This window comes from Rhincodon typus, chromosome 19 (genome assembly GCF_021869965.1).
Source record: "Rhincodon typus isolate 14 chromosome 19, sRhiTyp1.1, whole genome shotgun sequence".
Taxonomy (NCBI): domain Eukaryota; kingdom Metazoa; phylum Chordata; class Chondrichthyes; order Orectolobiformes; family Rhincodontidae; genus Rhincodon; species Rhincodon typus.
This window is the reverse complement of record NC_063350.1, coordinates 28,560,701-28,582,074: the sequence shown is the minus strand read 5'-3', so window position 1 is coordinate 28,582,074 and position 21,374 is coordinate 28,560,701. Positions and strand designations below refer to the sequence as shown.

At 38.1% G+C, this 21,374-nt stretch overlaps 1 protein-coding gene across 2 annotated transcripts in view; it reads left to right on the top strand.

The window, feature by feature from the left end:
• The window catches only part of LOC109912523 (uridine-cytidine kinase-like 1), a 187,724-nt gene that overhangs the window by 129,831 nt on the left and 36,519 nt on the right, over window positions 1-21,374 (top strand). For both annotated transcript variants that reach the window (XM_048608093.1, XM_048608094.1), the window contains exons 6-7: window positions 6,926-7,115; window positions 10,535-10,596. In XM_048608093.1, the coding sequence (XP_048464050.1) occupies window positions 6,926-7,115; window positions 10,535-10,596 (252 nt within the window). The remainder of the gene's footprint in view (window positions 1-6,925; window positions 7,116-10,534; window positions 10,597-21,374) is intronic.

The window sequence follows — 21,374 nt, the reverse complement described above, 5'->3', positions numbered from 1 at the left end:
CAAATGTTTTGGTCAATGTGTCTGATGTATACCACCAAATCAGTGCTTTCCATGAATCTGTGCCTGATTCTCTGATCATGCTATATTTTTTCTCAGATTTAAGGTTGAAACATCAGTTCAATTTAATATTTGAATTGTCTGCACTAAAAGTAGAACACCAGGACACACAAGTTAGGAATAGGCCATTTGGCATCTCATGTCTGCTTTGCTATTCAGTTAGAATGTGGCCGATCTGATTGTGACCTCCACTCCAATTCCTTGTCTGCCCGCCATAACTCTTTGTAACCTCCTATCATACATCGTATTCAAGTCGATTGGGTTTGGAGAGCAGAGAGATTAATTAGATCAATGCAGCTTGGGATGATGGGAGGAGAGAGGCAAATAGAAGAATTAAGAGGTTCGAGAGGAGGGAGGATGAGACAAAGGCAACAATAAAGGTAAAAGAACAGGTGGAGAAAGAAAAACGGGAAGACTGTGAAAATGAGAGAAGGGTGCCAGATAGATGGTGTGCGGGCAGAACAGGTACGGAGAATGGATGAAGAGTGACAGAAAGTGGGAGGTGAGCAGAAAGAAAGAGGATGGATCAAAGAGAATAGAATGATGAGAGGCATCAGATCAAGATTCAAGAGAAAGTGCAGGGAAATTATTTCAACAACATTTCGATAGTAAACACATGCAGCAAGTGGAAAAGAACATCACGTTGCACTTTCTATTGTCTATGTTGACAGGTCCTACCCCAGGTACCTTTCTTGATTTGTTGAGCCAAAGATCCTCAGTAGTTGGGAGCTGGTGTAATTTTAGAAGCAGCAATAAAAATATAAACATGCAACATTAGTGTATGTATTACAAATGAATTACAACTTGAGCATTAGATATTGGGAATACATGTGCCACAGAGCCTCCCAGTCTCTTCTGTCTGGAATGTATAAAGATTTGCTAAGATCATTCATGTACTGCAGCAGATGCTATTTTGGGATCTAATGTGTTTGACATGGACATTTGTAAAGATGAACACAGCACCATCTGCAGACAGTGTAGGTTTTGCAGGTGAATATGAAACATATATAAAATAGAAAATTCCATTAGAATCAGTGACATAAAGGCTCTTATTGAATATGTGTTCCCTTTTTACTTAGAACCTTTTATTATCTGTTAAATATTTGTCTATCTGTACTTGTGGTGCTTGACCATCAAATTTAATACTGTTGTGCAAAAATCAGTGCCTTCCGATTCCGGTATGAATCAACCATTCAGTATGATCATAGAAATTTCAGCAGGGAAGCAAATATTTAATCCATCTCATCTTCACTGGTTCTAATTCTTCAACTGTAGCTATCTACTGCAATCGTATGCCTCTGCCCTTATTTTGTACCTTTTCTCAAATACTTAAGAATTCCTTTTCCAAAGCTATTATAGCCTCTGTCTCAAAATGTTTAAAGTGTTCCAGGTGTTAATAAATATTTGTATTTATTTTTCACTTCTACTCCCTTCTATGTGATGATCCTCAGATTGTGCCTTCTACTTAATGAATTACCAGCTAGTGGTAGCAATGTTTCAGTATTCAAAACATACTGCAATTTGAAAATCTTTGTTGGACCCTGTTTAACATCTTTTGAAGTGCAACAAATCTAGAATATGCTCTTTATACTGGTGCTGAAATCTTTGAAAAAGTAAGTGTATCTCTAGTAAAAACAACTGTCTAAGATAGTGCCATTATAGCATAGATTGCGTTGTTCTTTTCAAGTGGCATGATGTTACGCACTAGCGAGCAAATGTAATGAGAAATAAGGTACTAAAGATGCTGAAAGTGTGAAATACAAACAGAATGCTGGAAATACCCAAATGATCAGGCATCAATTGTGGACAGAGAAAGAGCATAATGTTTTAATTTGATAATCTTTCATTAGAAGTGCTAATAACCAGCAATGTCAACTCTGGGTGGAATGTTCTTCCCCTTGGCGCTTGCAAATGATGGGAGGACCATCCTCAAGTTGGGAATTTGATTCACTAAAATGCTTGCATGGCTGTTTCTTTTTCCCAGTGTTAACTAGTTATCAAACCCCTGGGGTCCTCCAATCCAGCCAGGGGAAACATCGCAAATGCAACCATCCTGTCATTCCCTTTAAAAAAAAAAAGTTTTTTAAGTTTCAATGAGATCACCTGTCACTCTCCCAAACCCTCAGGTGTACGGGCCCAATATCGTAGGCTTCAATCATATCCGAACCTCTACAGTATGGAAGCAGGCTATTCGACACGTCGAGTCCACACTGACCCTCCAAAGAGCATCCCATCCAGACTCATTCTCCTACCCTATCCTTGTAACTTCACATTTTTCATGGCTAACCCAGCTAACCTATACATCCCTGGACACTATGGGCAATTTATAACCTGCACAGTTTTGGACTGTGGGAGGAAACTATGAGAGCACCCGGAGAATGTGCAACTCCACACAGATAGTCACCTGAGCTGGAGTTGAACCCTGGCTCCTGGTGCTGTGAGGGGCAGCAGCACTAACCACTGAGCCATTGTGCTGCCTCAAAATCATCCTATTGCCTTCTTTCACCCATACCTCACAGCCACTGCAAACTGATACACCTCTCTGCATTCTGTCTGTCTTTGTGCAGAGAAGAGAGCACATAATGTAGTGAGATTTCGGCTCAGGGAGGGTTTGGGACTAGGTGTTCAGTGGGGTGTTTCTCCAGTGACAGGCACCTCGTCAGTCAGTGGCAATACCTGGCTCGCTGGTAAAGAGGTCTTCTTCCAGGAGGTTGCAGCTGTGACTAGGCGTGACTGCATGAGCCTCCTGAAGCACTAGTGCACAGACATCTCAAGAAGGTTTATTCTTCTCTGTTACTTTCTTCCAGTTGGATCTTGCCTCTCCCTACAGGTAAGATTGGATAGATAGTGCTATGGCTTCTGCCCTTGACCTTCAGCAGAGATAGCCAGTGCATTTATTCAAGCTGCTCCCATACTGTGCTGAAGACTGCTTACTGGGAAGTACAGCTCCACCTGAGTGCTGTGCTAGACGGATGAAGTGCTTTCCAAGAGACTGAAAATCAATTATTAACAGTGAAAGCATTCTCTTTTGAACAGTGTCTTCTCATTGGCCAAGTTTTCTCAGATTAAGAGTTTCACAGGAACCTATTCCCACTGTAGAGACCCTAACAACTTGCTGACAAGTTGGGAGACCAATCCCAAGTTTGGAAAATCCAGGATTTAGGCTTAAAACAAGTCCAAATTTTACCCTGATAACTACCTCAACAGATTCTTGCATACAGGGCCTATTCCTTGAATGCATTTAAATCTATCCTGGGGAAACCTTAAAAGGGTGGGATAATATCAATATCCTGAATCAACAATAGTTCCAGGACTTTCCCATAAATTCTGCCCTCTGTTTCATTTAGGATGCTAAAATTTGAATGTAACCCACTAAATTGTTATTACAGCTCAGAGAAAAGAATTCGCCTAGTGTTATGAGAATCACTGGCCCTAATTCAATTTTATTTAGCTTGTTGTCCATGTGTGCCAGCTAAAATCGGAGCAGCTTATTAATTTATGCAAACTGTCAACTATTGTTCATCTGCAATTGACAAGTTTGGTTTAATATCTGATTTTGCAGTGTACATAATGGCATGGGTATATTAATAAATTATGAAAGAAACTGGTTGCAAAATATAAAAATGGGTGGCAAAAGCTTACATAAGTATACAAATGGAAAGAAAATAGCTAAAGTGAATGTTGGTCCCTTGGAGGATGGAACTGGGGAGGTAATAGTAAGGAACACAGAAATGGACTCACTAAATCAATATTTTGCTTCAGTTTTCCCAGTGAAGAACACTAATACCATCTCAATAGTAACAGCTAATGCAGAGGTCATAGAAAGGAAGGAAGTTAGATCAATCATCATCACTAGGGTAACAAGTGCTGAGCAAGCTATTGGGATTGAAGCCAAAAAATGTCTGCACGGTTGATGACCTACATACTAGGATCTTAAAGGAAGCGGCAGCAGAGATAGTGGATCATTTGGTCATAATCTAAAAATTCCCTGGATGTAGGAACGGTTCTAGTGGACTGGAAAAATGGTAAATAGAACACCTTCATTCAAGAAGAGAGGAAGGGAGGCAGAAAGTAGAAAACTACAGACCAGTTGGCTTAACATGTTACTGGAAATTGGTAGAAACAATTATTAAGGAAGTAATAACAGAACATTTGGAAAATCATAGTACAATCCATCAGAGGCGAGTGTGATTTTATTAAGGATAAATCGGGTTTGCCTAATTTGCTAGAGTTCTTTGAAGATATAACAAGCAAGATGGATAATGGGGGAGCAGATTACTGCGGATGCTGGAATCTGTATTGAAAACAAAAAGTGCTGAAGGATCACGGCAGGTCAAGCAGCATCGTGGAGAGAGAGCAAGATAACGTTTCGAGTCTAGATGATTCTCTTCATCAGAGTGCATAATGGGGATGCTGTAGATGTAGAAAATCTGGACTTCCAGAAGGCATTCGATAAGCTGTTGCACAAAAGGTTAATACATGAGGTAAGATCACATTGGGTAGGGTAATTTATTAGCTTGGATAGAGGATTGGCTAACCAGCAGAAAGCAGAGAGTAAGGATAAATGGATCCTTTTTGGATTGGCAAGACATAACTAGTGGGATACCACAGGGTTCAGACTTCAAGCCCCAACTATTTATAATCTATATTAATGATTTTGGATGTGGGGATAGAAAGTACTGGTCCAAATTTTCAGATTACACTAATATAGGTGGGAACTTAAGTTGTAATGAAGAAATTTACAAATAGATATGGACAAGTTAGGTGAATGGGCCAAAATTTGACAGATAAAGTTTACCGTGGATAATGAGAGGTTATCCATTTTGGTCAGAGGGATAGAAAAGCAATTTAATATCTAAATACATAGAGAGAAAGTGCTTTGGTGCAGAGGAATCTGGGTGTCCTCATGCATGAATCTCAGAAAACTAGTATGCAGGTACAGCTGGTAATAAGGAAGACACATGGAATTTTGCCATTTATTGCTGAAGGAATAGAGTAAAAAAAAAATGTAAGGAAATGTTGCTGAAACTGTACAAGGCATGAGTGAGTCCACACCTGGAGTATTAGGTACAATTTTGGTCTCCTTACTGGAGGAGAAAGGTAGTTATATTGTAAACATTTCAGAGGAGGTATTAATTTCAGAGCCAAGGGGTTTGTCTTGTGAAGAGAAATTGAGCTGTTTAGGTCTATACTCTAGAGTTTAGAAGAATGAGAAGTGATCTAATTAACGTATATAAAATACTAAAGGTAATTGACGAAGTAGACGTAGAGAGGGTGTTTTCTCATGTGGGATAATCTGGAACAAGACATCTTAGTTTTATGATAAGGGGTAACAGATTCAAAACAGAGGTGAGGAGAAATTACTCCTCTCAAACAGTCATGAGTCTGTGCAGTTCACTACCCCAGAGTATGGTGGATGCTGAAACATCGAGTAAATTTATGTAGGAGCTAGACAGATTTATTGAATAGTAATGGATTGAAGGGTTATGGAAAACGTGCAGAAAAGTGGAGTTGAGGCCAAGGTAAGATCTGCCATGACGATATCAAATAGCAGAGCTTGTGGGGCTGAATTACCTCCTCCTGCTCCTGTTTTTATGTTCTTATGAATTAGGAGCAGATATAGGCCACTCAGCCCTCAGCTTTGCTTGGATCTGATTTGTCCATGTTTCTGTCTAACCCAGATAACCTCCATGTTCCCACCTACCCAAGATAACCTTTCATCCCCTTGCTTATCAAGGGCTGTTGTCATGAAATGCCAAAGGCTGGTGTTGGTGCAACAAAGCACTCCTAGTCAAATGTAATAATCTCAATGTTTGGAACTTGCATGCTTGGCTGGTACAGCCCAATCTCAAATTTACTTCATGTTGGATCATTACAGCCAATAGAAATAGGAACCAGCATATTGGCAATATAGGGCTGAACTGAAGCCTGCAACCTGCACTGGGGTGAATGATCAGCGAGACAATCTGCTACTTTTGCAGGCTATAGATAAAAGAAATGAAAGCACAATTGATTTTAAAATGTTGTAATGACCAAAAATTGCTATCAGTACAAATGCAATATTTTGTGAAGTGAATAAGCTTTAAAAAAGACAAAGTCACTGGATATACCCCACAAAAAAATTGCTGCAAAGTCCCAAATGTAACAATAAAACTGTAATGTACCTTATGTCATAGAAAGAAGTCTGATGAAATGTTTTTTGAAGATCCCTGAAGTACATGACCCACCAGTTCACTTTATTTAAAAACTTTTATTCAGAAGATGACATGTAATCTGAAATGCATCTACTTTAAAGGAAGAAAACTTTGTATCAGCGTTCAAAAGCACTATGATGATACTCGTAGAATCTGAATTCTATTCATCCATTTCCAAAAATGCTTTTTACAAGTGCAACCATAATTGAATTGAATTGAAATAAAAGGGAAGCACTGTTTATTAAGATAAGATTTAAGATTTTCTATTGAAATAGGTGTTGATATAACTGATTAGCTGTATGTTTGTTCCCCTGTACTGATATGTTCAAAGCATGTATGATGCGTTGAAAGGGTTTGTAAATCCAATGAAATTTAGAACTGACCAAGGGGAAAACTTGCACTTGCAGGTAGAATGCTGGTAATAGCAATTAAATGAACAGAATGATGCTGTCATCCTCACTGATACAAAATAACCATACAGGAAAAATAATTTTACATATATTTAAGCATTAAAAATAAATATTTGTTTTAATCACAATTCCGAGGTTTGTGACCTTTCTTGAAAAATCACACTGCATTTCTGTTCAAGGAGAAATCTGTTTTTTAAAAAAATGCTCTAAATTTTAAGCTTTTAATGGAGAATGACTGCTCAACATGCTGCCTTGTGCTTGCAGCTACTGGACATGAGGATCTTCGTCGACACAGATTCTGATATTCGATTAGTACGACGCCTACGTAGAGATATTGCAGAGCGGGGCCGTGATATCGAAGGAGTCATCAAACTGTACAACAAATTTGTAAAGCCATCCTTTGAACAGTACATTGAACCAACAATGCGACTGGCTGACATAGTGGTTCCAAGAGGTAACAACCACTGATACACAATTTTTAATTTGTTACGTGTAATGTTCGTGAAAACAGCCATAATTAAAGCTTTCAAAAGAAAAAGAATTATTACAAAACAATTGTCAATTTCAAATCCAATGAATTGTACTTACTTTATTTGAATGATATTAACAATGTTTATTGAGCATATTTAGCTTCTCCAATGGAATTGAAAAGTTTGATATTCTCTGGTCCAGTCATGCCAAGGTTTTACTACTGGCATTATTTTTATATAAATGTTAATGGATTTAAAATAAATGAGTTAATTCTGGTGCCAGTGAATGAACTTTGAGTGGAAAACGTAGCTTTGGGAGGCTGATGATGGGAAGGCTGCCTCCAAAGATATAGAGTCATAGTCATACAGCCATACAGCTCGGAAACAGACCCTTCAGTCTAACCAACCCATGCCAAACATAATCCCAAACTAAACTAGTCCCACATGCCCACTCCTGGCCCATATCTCTCCAAACCTTTCCTGTTAATGTGCTTATCCAAATGTCTTTTAAATGTTGTAATTGTACCCACATCCACCACTTCCTCAGGAAGTTTATTCCACATGTGAACCACCCTCTGTGTAAACAAAAAAAAATTTCCCTCGTGTCTTTTTTAAATCTCTCTCCTCTCGCTTTAAGAATGTGCCCCCTAAGTCTTGAAATCCTCCATCCTAGGGAAAAGGCAACTACCATTATCGCTGATGCTGCCTGGCCTGCTGTGTTTCTCTGGCTCCACACTGTGTTATACCATTAACTCTATTTATACCTCTCATTATTTTATAACTTCTTTAAGATCACCTCTCAACCTCCTATGCTCCACCCTTTCTTTGTAACTCAAACCTTCCATACCTGGCAACATCCTGGTAACTCTCTTCTAAGCCCCCTCCAGCTTGATAATATCCTTCCTAAAACTAGATGACCAGAATTGGAGACAGTATTCCAGAAGAGGCCTCACCAATGTCCTGTACAAACTCAACATGAATTCCCAACTCCTATACTCAAAGGACTGAGCTATGAGAAGCTCATTAAATTTTGTAATTTCTAAATAGTTGTTATTTTATTAACTCACGGGTTGTGGATATTACTGAATGGGCCAGCATTTACTGCCCATCTCCAGTTGTCCTTGAGAAGGTGGTGGTGAACTATACTTCTTGAATCGCTCCATTCCATTTGGTGTAGGTAGACCCACAATGTTGTTAGGGAGGAATTTCCAGGACTTTGGCCCAGTGACACTGAAGGAATGGTGATATGTTTCCAAGTCAGGATGGTAAAAAGCTTGGAGGAGAAATGCGGGTGGTCGTGTTCCCATGTATCTGCTAACCTTGTCTTCTAGATCGAAATGGACATTGGTTTGGAAGGTACGTCTAAGGAGCCTAACTGAACTTCTTGTAGATCTTGTACATCTTGTAGATAGTAGCAGCAATGTGTACTGAGTGTCAATGTTGGAGGGAGTGAATGCTTGTGAATGAGATGCCAACTGATTATTGTCAGTAAAAACATTATTGTCAGTCATGAAAACATTTCATGAACATGAGGTCAGTTCAGTTCACAGAAGTTAAAGGCAGTTAATAGCTCAATTTCCATATCAAACAAATTCTCTGCATTTTGTAACATGACAACAATACTCTGCCCAACATATGTTTGAAGTTATTAGTTAGGAATGCAAGAGACATGCAGAAAAGAAGTTATATTTCAACTTTGGTGTTACTCACCGAGCAGTGACTGCATGTGCTTAATCAAGTAAATACTGAATAGGATTGTTGTAACATTTTTGGTACAATGTTAATTTGTCAATATCTTTTTGGCATGTCCTCCAGCGTCTGTTTTATTTGATCATTTTGTGTTAAACCAAACATGTAATGCCAGTACTGTGTGAGTTCAAGCTATTTGCTACTTTTTGGATTGCCTTTTCAATATTTACATGTTGAAGTACATTTTGTTTTTCACGGTGTTATGAAACTTAAGTTTTTATGACTATCCTTGAACCCCTTTAGCATGTAGAAAACTCCAATGGACAATTGTACAAGTTGGCTATATGGTGGTTGAACTTTGCATTGGAGTAATTTGCTGTCATAAGATCTAGGATTGTAGAATTCCTACAGTGTGGAAGCAGGCCATTCAGCCCTTCGGGTCCACACCAACCCTCCGAAGAATATCCCACTCAGACCCACCCATCTACCCTATCCCTGCAATCCTGCAATCCTGCATTTCCTGTTGCTAATCCACCCTATCCCTGGACACTATGGCCAAATTAGCATGACCACTTGTTGGACTGTGGGAGGAAACCGGAGCACCTGGGGAAAACCCACGCAGACACAGCGAATGCCCAAGGCTGGATTCAAATCCAGGACCCTGGCACTGTGAGGCAGCAGCGCTAACCCACTGAGCCACAGTGCCACCCCAAGAATTCCTACAGTGCAGATAGAGGCCATTTGTGCCATCTAGTCTGCGCAGAGCTTGAAAGGGACAAAGTGAAGCTAAAATATTTAAAACTGGAAGTGTTAATAAAGGTCAGGCAAATTGAAATTGAGAATATGTTGCATTATTATGTGGCAACTGTAAATGATGTTGCTATCATTAGCTTTCGACTGATTTGACTCTTGCTTCCAAAATGCACGTTCAAATAAATTGGGCAATCTTGGGCTCCGAGTGAGAAGCAATGTTCAATGGAATTGCAGGCTGGAGATTCAACATTACAATCTTGAGGGCCAGTATCCAACTCTGTTCAGTAAGACTGTATTCATATGATTTGTGCTTTTGATCTTTAAACATTTCACACATCAATGCAATTTAAGCAGGCTAGTAGCTTGTATTACAGGTAGAACCTTCTTCAATCCTGCCTAGTTCCAAAATATGTCCAAGTTTTAATTCTTGTTGTCACTCCTTTTATTTCCTGTCAACACTCACAGAAAACATAGCAATCCTCAACAAAACTGAGGTCTTCATGTTAATTGGTTATTAATGAGAAGTTGAGTCATAAAGGAACATCTGAAAAAGAAATTTATTTTCTTAGATGTAATAAAAATGATACATCGATAATGTAATAAATTTAGAAAATTTTGTCAGTAATTAGCTCACTTCTGAAAAGAAGTTTCAATTTGCATCATCAGCAAAATAATTTCACTGGTGTGATTTCGCCCATTTGTTTTCACTTTAACATTACATGTGAAAACATTCCCAGATATTTCTAAAGCAAAGACAGCCACATAAGCCAGGGCATTCTTATTTAATAAAGTAAATGAATATTGCTTACTAGCTAACTAAATACCAGCTGTGGCTACATGTAGGATGCAATTTTTATTGAGAAACAATGTGGGGAAGGTGACAAAAGTTAATTTGAAAACACATTGATTGCAGGGGCATGGACTGCAAAAACAATGTTATATCTATTGCCTTTGTTTTAAGGAGGAGGAAATATGGTTGCCATTGATCTAATAGTCCAGCATGTCCACAGTCAGCTAGAGGAGGTAAGCAGAATTTTTTAAAGTGATCACCTCTACAGTTCAGAGAAAAGACATGGTGCATAATGTAACTACACAAAATTGTAAAGTTGTTTTATTGTAGATGTTGTGAGAGCTCTAAACTGAATCTGTTTATCAAAAATACAACAAGTCATGAAGCAACCTCAGGTAGCTTCTTCATTGGAGTTCATTGCACAGAAACATTTCCAATTTCAATAAAATTTATGATATTTTTTAAGCATATGAGCGAGAGAAGTTTTGACATTTAAATCAGCCACGAAAATTAAATGGTGTGAAGCTTGGTGTTTGCTTACTGCTACATTTCCTTTCTTAAGTCCTTAACCCTTTCATCATCATGCTCTGTTTGACCAAAGTGAAGGATTTCTGCTTTAACATATTGATTTTCCTTTCTTTGTAAATTTAAGATGTTATGGATGTATTCTGATGTGTAGATTACTATCATCAAAGCATTTTGTTTCAATGTACATTCTGAATAGTGTTCCTCCATAAGGAAAGAACCTGAGACTACTGTATATGCTGACTCTGTTAAATGAGTTAACAGCTTTGTCTAACTAAAGCAGCTAAAGTTTTTTAAACTAATTTTTAACGATTCACTGCACTGTACAATTTTATAGTCTCACTTCTCCATTGATTTTCAATTTGTTTTTATAATTATGTACTATTAAAATGTTATGATGTAAAAAGATCATTTATTTCAAAAACAACTATTGTTCCTTATATGTAATCTATGAAGCGAGAAATCTTAGCAACAACTAATTTGGCCTGAAGCAAGCAATAATTATGCAGCCAATGTCTGAGGCTGCAATAGCCTTATTAAACAATTTCTCCCACCACACCCCATGTAAAATATATTTAATTTTGTCCCTTCTACTGGGCATTTGACGTGTATTAATATTATTGTGAATATTATAGATATTATTCTTTCAATTTCAAATACAAGGCAAACAGATCAAATCCATGACCTATATCATTGTACCCAAAATGAATGCATTCTGCAGTCACTAGACTTTATGGAAAGTCCCTTGTGAGTCAGCTGGTTGTGTTGTGGGAAACTGATAGGGCAACTTTATAACCAAAAAACAGCAAAGCTGTGGTGCAGTTTTCGTTTGTTATGCAAGTCAGTACCAGAGATGCACACATAGTGGGATTTGTATATATCCTTTCCATGTTCATGAGCTACTCTACGGCTGCCCTGTGGATTCACTGCTGGAGATCAGAGGTAGACATCACCTCAGTATATTCATTATGAAAACGTCAAGAGATATTTATCTCCTATTTCTATTTGTGGTAACTACCAACTATAGACATTGGCTTAATCTTTTTTTTTGCAAACTGGTGTCTCATTAAAGGGGAACTGTTTTCATGAAGCTGTATGGTAAAACTTTGTTTATTTAGGGACAGAAAATAGCCAGGACTCTCCTAGATCAGCCTGAACCCATTTTTTGAAACAACTTGCTTCTGAATTGTGAGCAAGCAAATAAAAAGATGTGCAGAAAATTCTTAATTGAAATGGTACACTTTTTCAAATAATAGTTCTTTATGTATCATTGCACCACACTGTTTAAAGATTCATACACCAGTCCATTATAAGTAATCAATGATTTGACTGTTGCAAGTTCATCTGTCTCCAGCACCTTATTTTGAAAAAGACCTTAGAAATTGCAGAGTCCTTGAACCTTTCCTGATGAGCTGCTACAATAAAATGCCTTTACTGAACAATTAGTAACCAAGTAGTGGGCCACCTCATGAATACGGGGGAAAAAAATGAGAAGCTGAATGTCTTTAATGATTGTTTGTGTAGTCAAAGTACACCACCAAGCTGTCAAAGCTGTGTTTTATGTCTCTGGTTGGAGTCTATATCCACTTGCTAAAGAGCGCTTGATTTCCAGAAATTACACTTTGTGCTTCCCCTCTTTAGGTAGTTGTATCATGCTTACGTTTATTGTTCAGCTCAGAAGACAGCTCATTTACTATTAAAATACCTAAAAGTTCAACACCTTTGATTATAGTTAATATTTTATCGCTAATATTTTATTGTTCTCGGTCTTCTGGAACAACATTGTTATATCCTGTACATTCATGCTTCAAAATGCATTGTTATTTTCCTGTAATTTGACTGCCCTGATAGATTGAGTCAGTCAATGTGTTGCTGGATTTCTGGTTTCATGCTTATGTTATTCTATATACTTTGACTCGTTCCAATAATAGTTTATTTTTGAAAACGAATCTATGGATCCCAGTTATTTAGAAAGAAATCCTTTTCTTTGATCTAAAAACAAATTGGCATGAACAGAGCAATAAAGATCTCTTGTTGCTGGAATTCATATCTGAACCATTTCTTCCAAACCTAATCTAATTTGAACAACATAAATACCCAAAATTCAATACACTCAGGCCTCATTATCTGTGAAGGATAAAGGCATGGACTTCCTGCGGATAAAAAAAAACAAAAAAAACCCTCCTTATGTACCACAAAGGAACACACAATGTTTATTGTATGAGAAACTGGATGAGAGAATGAGAAAAATTTAAGATGTGATCTGGGGCCTACCTCATGAGTATGCAGATCCATGGGTAGCAAATCAATGGATAATGAGAACTGAGTGTAGCAGGTTATTCCTATAAATTTCACAGAATTGATCAGACCGGGATGTTGAGTAATATTTGATGTGTAAAGTCACTCATGTCAGAAATAGAAAGCCTATTACTCTAAGCATAGCCTTCTAGTATCTGTGTGCAATCCAAGTTAACAGTTGGTTGGGAGGTAAGTGGAATAAAATGTGGTTTGTAGTGGTATCTTTTCATTCGGTGTATATACTGACCTTTCTGCATGTACCTTTTAATGCAACAGCTTTGCTTTGTGGCAACATTTTCACCTTCATTCACGTTGTGGTTTTTTTCTTTTTTTTATTTTCCAAAACACATCAAAGTTCTTAATGTTAATTTCATCTATTGAATGAAAATACAGGTGGATGAAAAATATTAACTAGACCTTTTTGAGCTGTTTCACAAGATGCTGATGTTAGTACAAATTCGTTATATAGAACGTATGTAGTAAATTGCATGTCTTGCGTTGAGTTTCCATTGCATTGTAATGTCTGTTTGACCTTTTTCCGAATTTCCATTACAGTTTAAAGCAGTGAAGCCTCGTTTTTTATCTTTAACCACATATTCACTTTACTAACAATTGTCGTGTTTTGTTGAATTATAATTGGCTGTTGATAAACTGCAGAATACAGTGCACCTGTATGCATCTACAATTGACTAAAATCTTACCTGTTGTGTAAGCTGAAAAAGGTGTACCATTTAAGTATCCATTTAGGAATAAAATGATTTGGGCACAAACAAGTAAAAGCAAATCTCCTGAATGATTAATGCAAAGCATCATTTAATATCTGATAAGATTGTGAAGGCAAAAGGATATTTAAGAGATAGTTGTTGCTATAAAGGGAGCAGGCAGAAAACAAGTTTACTTGTAAGGATGATCCAGTTGTTGAATATGACCTTCATTTATATTTTGTACAACTTCAAAAATTGTCATATAAAATGATTTTATTTACACGCAGACACATTTTGACACTTAGACTGTGACATGCTACTCAGCATATTTTTATGACCTGAAGAAATGATAATTTAGAACATTGAGTTGATAAAAGAAGTGTCTTTTCTATCACTGTGATTGATTTAGTGGGTTGAATAGCCAATTAATACTTCTGGTTCCATCTCCATAATTTAAAGAGTGAAGCTTCTCAGCATTGCTGAATTTAATTGGTAAAATTACTAGATACAAAACCTTTTTACCAAATTACGTTAATTGATTATTGTTTTTGCTTTTAATGCACAACTTTAATAGATTGTGTTTCTAGTTGTTGTTTAACAAAGGAAGTATTGCTAAAATTCATGTCATTGAAATTGTTTAATCTCCCACTCTTTTATCCCCAAGTGAGATTTGACTGACCAACATACCTAATTCTGAGTTTCACACTACCAGACTGCCTTAATTAATTTCAAGGCTACTGAGAATTAAATTCCTATTCTCCATTGCCATAACTGAGATGACAATAGTTGTATGTTTGTAATTGTAATTATTTAGCTTTAATTATTGATCTTAAGATGTAGTTCCTAATTTAAAAATGTGATCAGAAACTTGTTCTGTGGGCAGGAGAATCATGAATATGTTTGCATGTTTATTATGACTTTGAGTTCTTTAAAGTATGGTGCCACCTAGTGTCAGGTGTGAATGTCAGAATTTTCCCCAATATTTCCCTCCTTTTAATATGGCTTGTTTGATGTGGTTGTCTGCTTCTGTCGCCATTATATGTTGGAATCATCAGAACATGAAGGAGGCAGCAATATTGGATGCTGTAGAATAAGTCAGCCATAAGATGGTAAAAACCGAAGCAACTGTAAATTGGAAACAAAAACATAAGTTGCAAGAAAAGCTCAGCAGGTCTGGCAGCATCTTTGGGCCTGGTGTCCCCTGCAGCCCTCTGGACTCAATATTGAGTTCAATAATTTTAGGATCTGAGCTCTCCCATGTCCTAGCCCCCTACCCCACACACCGGGCCTTCTTATCATATAGTCTGCCATTACACGCTACCTATTTTTTGACACTAATGGTCTCCATTAACAGCTATTCATGCTCCTAGCCAGCTCGTTATCCACTCCTTTGTCTGTTCAACGGCTCTTCTCTCTCTTTGGGCTCTATCCCCACCTTTCGTTTAGTCCTTACCCCCTCCCTCCACCCTATCTTTTAAACGTTAACTCTGATTTCGCTTCACAGATGCTGCCAGACCTGCTGATCCTTCCGAGCCATATGGTGGTGTAAGGAGGGGAGGAGAGGGTGAAAAGTTTAGCATGCTACATTTCCGCTTTCTACTTACTTTATGCTGCACATCTGTTTATACCATTGTATCAACCTAAGAGTTGTGTATGAGGCAGCATTTCCAACTAAACAATGTATTTTTCAATGGACAGATTTTATTTAGAGTCTTATTTTGAAAAGAGCAGCATTGAACAGAATTTTTGTGTAAATCAATCCTGCCACCTCCAGCCCTGATAAATGGGGAAATTACTCAATCATCTCCTGTGTGACTGCAAGTGGTGATGCTACTCTATGTAGCTTTCCTTGTGCTGGGGAACCATTCCTTTGGGTTTGTAATCTGATTTTTGCAGTTCTGGCTCTGATATTCCTGCTGGTTTCAGGTGGGATTCTGTGCCAGATTCTTTAAATGGCCTTCACACAGATCTCCCACTGAGCTTTCTGTTGGGGTGTCTCTTCGGCTTCACATCCCCTCCTTACTCTGAATATACCACATAATTAAAATTGGTCCTCGTGACTCTGCTGCACTCTTTGCCTAACCCATTGAACAAATGGCATCGCTCAATGATGTATGTAATCTGGAAGAGTGGAAGCAATAAATTTAAAATGAGGTGAAAATTTGCAAGTGAAATATGCAATTTGCTATTTGGCAAGTAGTATATACTAGTAATGTATACATTAAGTTAGTGAGCTGATAAATTTGGATGTGGTCTGTACATTTCTGAAGCTGAATGATACATAGGATCTGCAGCACAGAAATAGGTTATTTCAGCCTAATCAGTTTGTTCAAGTAGTTATATTTTGGGAAGATCCTTCTAACCTCTGTGTAACCTTTATCACAATATTGAATTAATTTTTTCCTCCTGTTTTATCTAGCTTCTCTAGGCAGTTTTCCCACCACTGGGAGATTGGTGTATGGCCTCTTCTGCAATTACGTGGACTGGGTTGGCATGTTTTACCACTGGGAATTAAATCCACCCAACTGAAAATAAATAGCAGTTTTCCATCCCCTCGTCTTCAATTCTTATTCCTATCACTATCATTCCTCATTCCTCTCTCACTAACTACTGAAAGCATTTGACTTATTATGACCTTCAGAATTCAAAAGACATTTTGTTGTGCCATCCCTTAACTCTGGAAGTCCTAACTTCTCCAATCGCTTTTCCAAAAATATAACTTCTCATCCTGCTATCAGGAGTGGATTGATGCTGCACCTTTTTATGTGTGCTTTCTGCACATAACAACAGACAGCACTCAGACTGTGTTCCAGCAGTATTCTTCTGTAATGTTGTGCACTTTTCCTGATTTAGCAAGGAAGTACATATCTGAGCATCTACAGTGGGAAAACTGCTAGACTATATTATACAGGATGCTAACTGTGGAGAGGTCAGAAGGTGTATTTGATATGCATTGAGAATCAATATAGCATGCTTAATTTATCTACTCATTGTTTGAGGAATTTGAGTTACTTGCTGAGAAAATAAGTTTCTTAAATTTTCATATGGTATTTGTTAAGATTCTTCAAATTAAATAGGGTTAAAGCTGATGAACCAAATAGGTAATTATCTAGATAACTAAACTAGCAGTAGGAATCAGAAGCTGATGATATGGGGGTCATATGTGCTGTTGTGGGGGAGCAAATTGATAAATTAACTTCTGGGTTCATTTTTAATTCAATGAATTTGGAATAGAACGCATATAATTTGTACAACGTGCTACCAATACTGATCGAAAAGACAGGTGACATACAAAGGATTTAGCAGTCCTTTACCAATTAAATAGCCTGATTAAGTTGCTTTCAGAGTTTGGCCTGTGAGCAACATTCAACATTCATTCCTAAGCTTTCTGACTCAAAAAGCCAGGCTCTTATTTCATACTTGCAGGTTCCCATTTTAATTGATATTTTGTAAAGTTGGGTTTAGGCCAAGATTACTTCTCTTTCTCCACAGAAGATGCCACAACCGCTGAATATTTCCAGCTTTTTCTGTTTTTATTACTTTCAGCACCATTGCATTATTGTCAGATAAATCCAGAATTGGAATGCTAGCCTTTGTAAGTATTGACAAATTAAGATGCATGAAATTTAATGGGAAAATGAATTTTAAAATAAAATCATAAAATAGTTTTGGCACAAAAGAAGTTATTCTGCCCATTAAGTCTGTGCTGTCCCTCTACATGACTGGTTCAGCTTGTACACCACAGCATCCTCTACCCCTTTCTTCTAGCCCTGCAAACCTGATTTCTCCAAGTATTTATAGAGGTTACTTGATTTTACTTTAATTTCACCATTAATCTGCCTCCAGCACCCTTTTTTTAGTGGTACCTTGTAGTTGAAGTTGTGTAATTGGCCTTCATTTCATCAGCAAATGATATATAGAGGCTTAAACCTATCTTGGGACAACTGTTAGAAAATTTATTTAGCTGATTTCTATTTAATTAATCAGCTTCACCCTTGGAAGATGTGGGATTAGGAATATGAAGATACTGGAGGAGGCAAGGATAAGTTGGGCCTGTCCTTCAGTAATTTTCTGGCTTTGATACTTAACTGCCAAAATTTGGAATAAAGCAAATGTGAAAACTCGTTCTGTTTTAGCCCCTGAATGTACTTCTAAGTGTAGCTTATAAAGGCAAAAGTGCTGGGTATTCCTGAACAACAAATCTTGGTTATATACAATTAGAAATGAATTCATACCAGATGAAAGAACAATTATCCAGGTAATTAACAAATAAAAAGAAAAATTGTCATGTTCTCTTAGTGACAGATCAACTGAAAATTTGCACTGTATGCAAAATTGTTATCGATAGGCCCAATCAAATGGATTGTATAGCAAATTAAAACCAAAAGAATTGCGAATGCAGGCAGGGTCTCTCAATCCAAAACCTTAGCTCTAATTTCTCTCCACAGATGCTGCCAGACCTGCTGAGTTTTTCCAGCAATTTTTGGATTATATTGCATTTCTTTACATCCTGAAGAAATCCCCTTGTAATTCATACCCAATAAATGATTCTTGAGGTAGAGTCAATCACATTACCTAATTTTCATGCAGCAAGATTCAAGAAAAGTCAAATTGTGACTGCCAGGGTAAGTTGTTGCTGGTAGTAGTTGACAGTAATGTTGGTTAAGACACCAGGAGGGCTCTTGCTTCATCTTTGGATGTTGTAAACATCCATCTAAGTGACAGACAGTATCTCTTGATCTGGCATTTCATCCAATATCAGGAAGCAATGACCTACGATCTTAAGGCAGTGAGGCAAGTTCTTTGATCTCCCATAGGTGGCCAAGGTCAATAAATACATATACAAAATCCATAACTGACCAACTGCAGCTATAAGCTGCATTAAACAGCTTGTACACACTGCCAGCTATTCATCCTTGATGATCATAGCGCCCAAACAGATTGCACAACACCCACTCTCACACTTACCTTTCTCTTGCAGACTTCCTCTTGCAGGATAAGTTAGTGCACAACCAGAGCTAGCAGGTGCTGACTCGAAGAGTTAGGCACATCTACACATCTTAATTTGTGTGAAGGAGGTGGGGCAGGCTATTGTTAGGATGTCAATTGCTGATGCTATCATTAGTAAGATGCTGACAGCATTAAAGAAGACAGTATCTTCATTCTGAATTCTCCTTCTCACATCCCACCTCTTCCTCATCCTGCACTCAATTTGGATCTATAAGCTGTAGATGAATAAAACAACAAGTGACATGCATGTTGCCCAAGTGCCAGGTAATGATCATTTCCAACAAGAGAGAACTTAACCCATCACCTCTTGATGTGAAAATGTATTACCACAACTGAATACCTCCTTATCAACATCCTTGAAGTTACCATTGATAAGAAACTGAACTAGGCCAGCCATATTAATACTGTGGCTACAAGACCAGTTGGAGGCTAGGAATTCTGTAGCAAGTAAGTAACCTCCAAATCCCCAAAGCCTATCCATCATCCACGAGGCACAAGTCAGGAGTGTGATGGAATAGTCTCCACTTGTCTGGATAGGTGCAGATTTCCATAACACTCAAGAAGCTTCATACCATCCAAGACAATGTTCCATACTTAATCGGCACTCTATCAACCACCTTCAACATTCACTTCCTTCACCACTGATACACAGTAGCAACAGTGTACACCATCGACAAGATGCACTGTCATAACACATTTTCCAAATGTGCAATCTCTACCCCCTAGAAGGACAAGGACAACAGATGCAAGAGAACACCACCACCTGAAAGTTCCCCTCAAAGCTATTGATTATCTTGCATTGGAATTGTGTTGACCTTCCTTCAGTGTTGCTGGGCCAAAATGATAGAACTCCATTTGTAACAGCACTTTGTGTGCCCCTACATGCCAAGGATTACGCCAATTCAAGAAGGTAGCTCACAGCCACCTTCTCCAGGGCAATTGAGAATGGCCAATAACTGTTGGCCTAGCCAGCAATGCCCACATCTCTTGAATAAATTTTTAAAACAAACATGCACTTTTTTCTAACTCTTGACTGCGCAACGTTACTTTTTATATTGCTCCCTTATTAATCCCCTAGAAGTTCAGCCTGGCCAGACAATGAGGGATTTGCAAGAGACAGTGATGATGAAAACACAACATTACTTGATTTCTCGCACTGTTCTTTTCACCAATTCAGATGCTGGCATTTTACATAGCTTATAAGGTATGTCGGACAACTATAATCGAGGGTTATGGGGAAAAGCTAGGAAAGTGGAGTTGAGGATCATCAGATCAGCCGTGGCTTAATTAAATGTCAGAGCAGACTCAATGACCTACTTCTGTTTCTATGTTTTTATACGTGTCTACGCCTGAAAGGACTGAAGGTACAAGAGCTAATTTTGTTGATGACACAAAGATCAGTAGGAAAGTGAGTTGTGAAAAAGACATAAGGGGCCGACAAAGGCCGATTAAGTGAATGGGCAAAAATGGGCAAGTAGAATACAAGAGGGAAAATATGAAATTGTCCATTTTTGCAGAAAGAATAAAAAAAAACATTATCTAAATGGTGAGATGTTGCAGAGCTCTGAAATACAGAGAGATAGTGGATGAATTGCAGAATATTAACATGCAGGTATAGCAAGTAATAGGAAACCTAATAGAATATTACATTTATTACAAGGAGAATTAAAGACAAGAGAGGCAGTTATGCTTCAGCTGGACAAGGCTTTAGACTGCATCTGGAGTACTGTGTACAGTAGTGGTCACTGTACATACAAAAAGGATGTTAATGCATTGGAAGCAGCTCAGAGAAAATTTACTAGATTAATACCTGGAATGAGTGGATTGCCTTATGAGGAAAGGCTAGACAGGCTGAGCCAGTATTCTCTGGTGTTTAGAAATGACAAAGGTGACTTAATTTTAAAGTACAGGATCCTGGGATGACTCGACTTGGAGCATGTCAAAAGGATGTTTTGTGTTGTGGTAGAATCTAGAATTAGGGGTCACAGTTTAAAAATAAGGGTCACCCATTTAAGACACAGATGAAGAAACTTTTTTTTCTCTCAGTGAGTTGAGAGTCTTTCGAATTCTCTTCATCATCATTATCATCATAGAATCCCTACAGTGTGGAAACAGGCCCTTCAGCCCAACAAGTCCACACTGACCCTCGGAGCATCCTACTCAGACCCATCTCCCTCATCTACACATCCCTAAACACTCTGGGCAATTTAACATGGCCAATCCACCTAGCCTGCACATCTTTGGACTGTGGGAGAAAACTGGAGTACCCGGAGGAAACCCATGCAGACACTGGGAGAATGTGCAAACTCCACACAGACAGTTGCCCAAGGGTCGAATTGAACTTGGGTTCCTGGCGCTGTGAGGCAGCACTGCTAACCACTGAGCCACAGTGCCGCAAAAAGCAGTGGATGCAGAATCTTTAAATATTTTAAGGCAACGTTTGATGGATTCTTGACTACCAAAGGAATGACAGA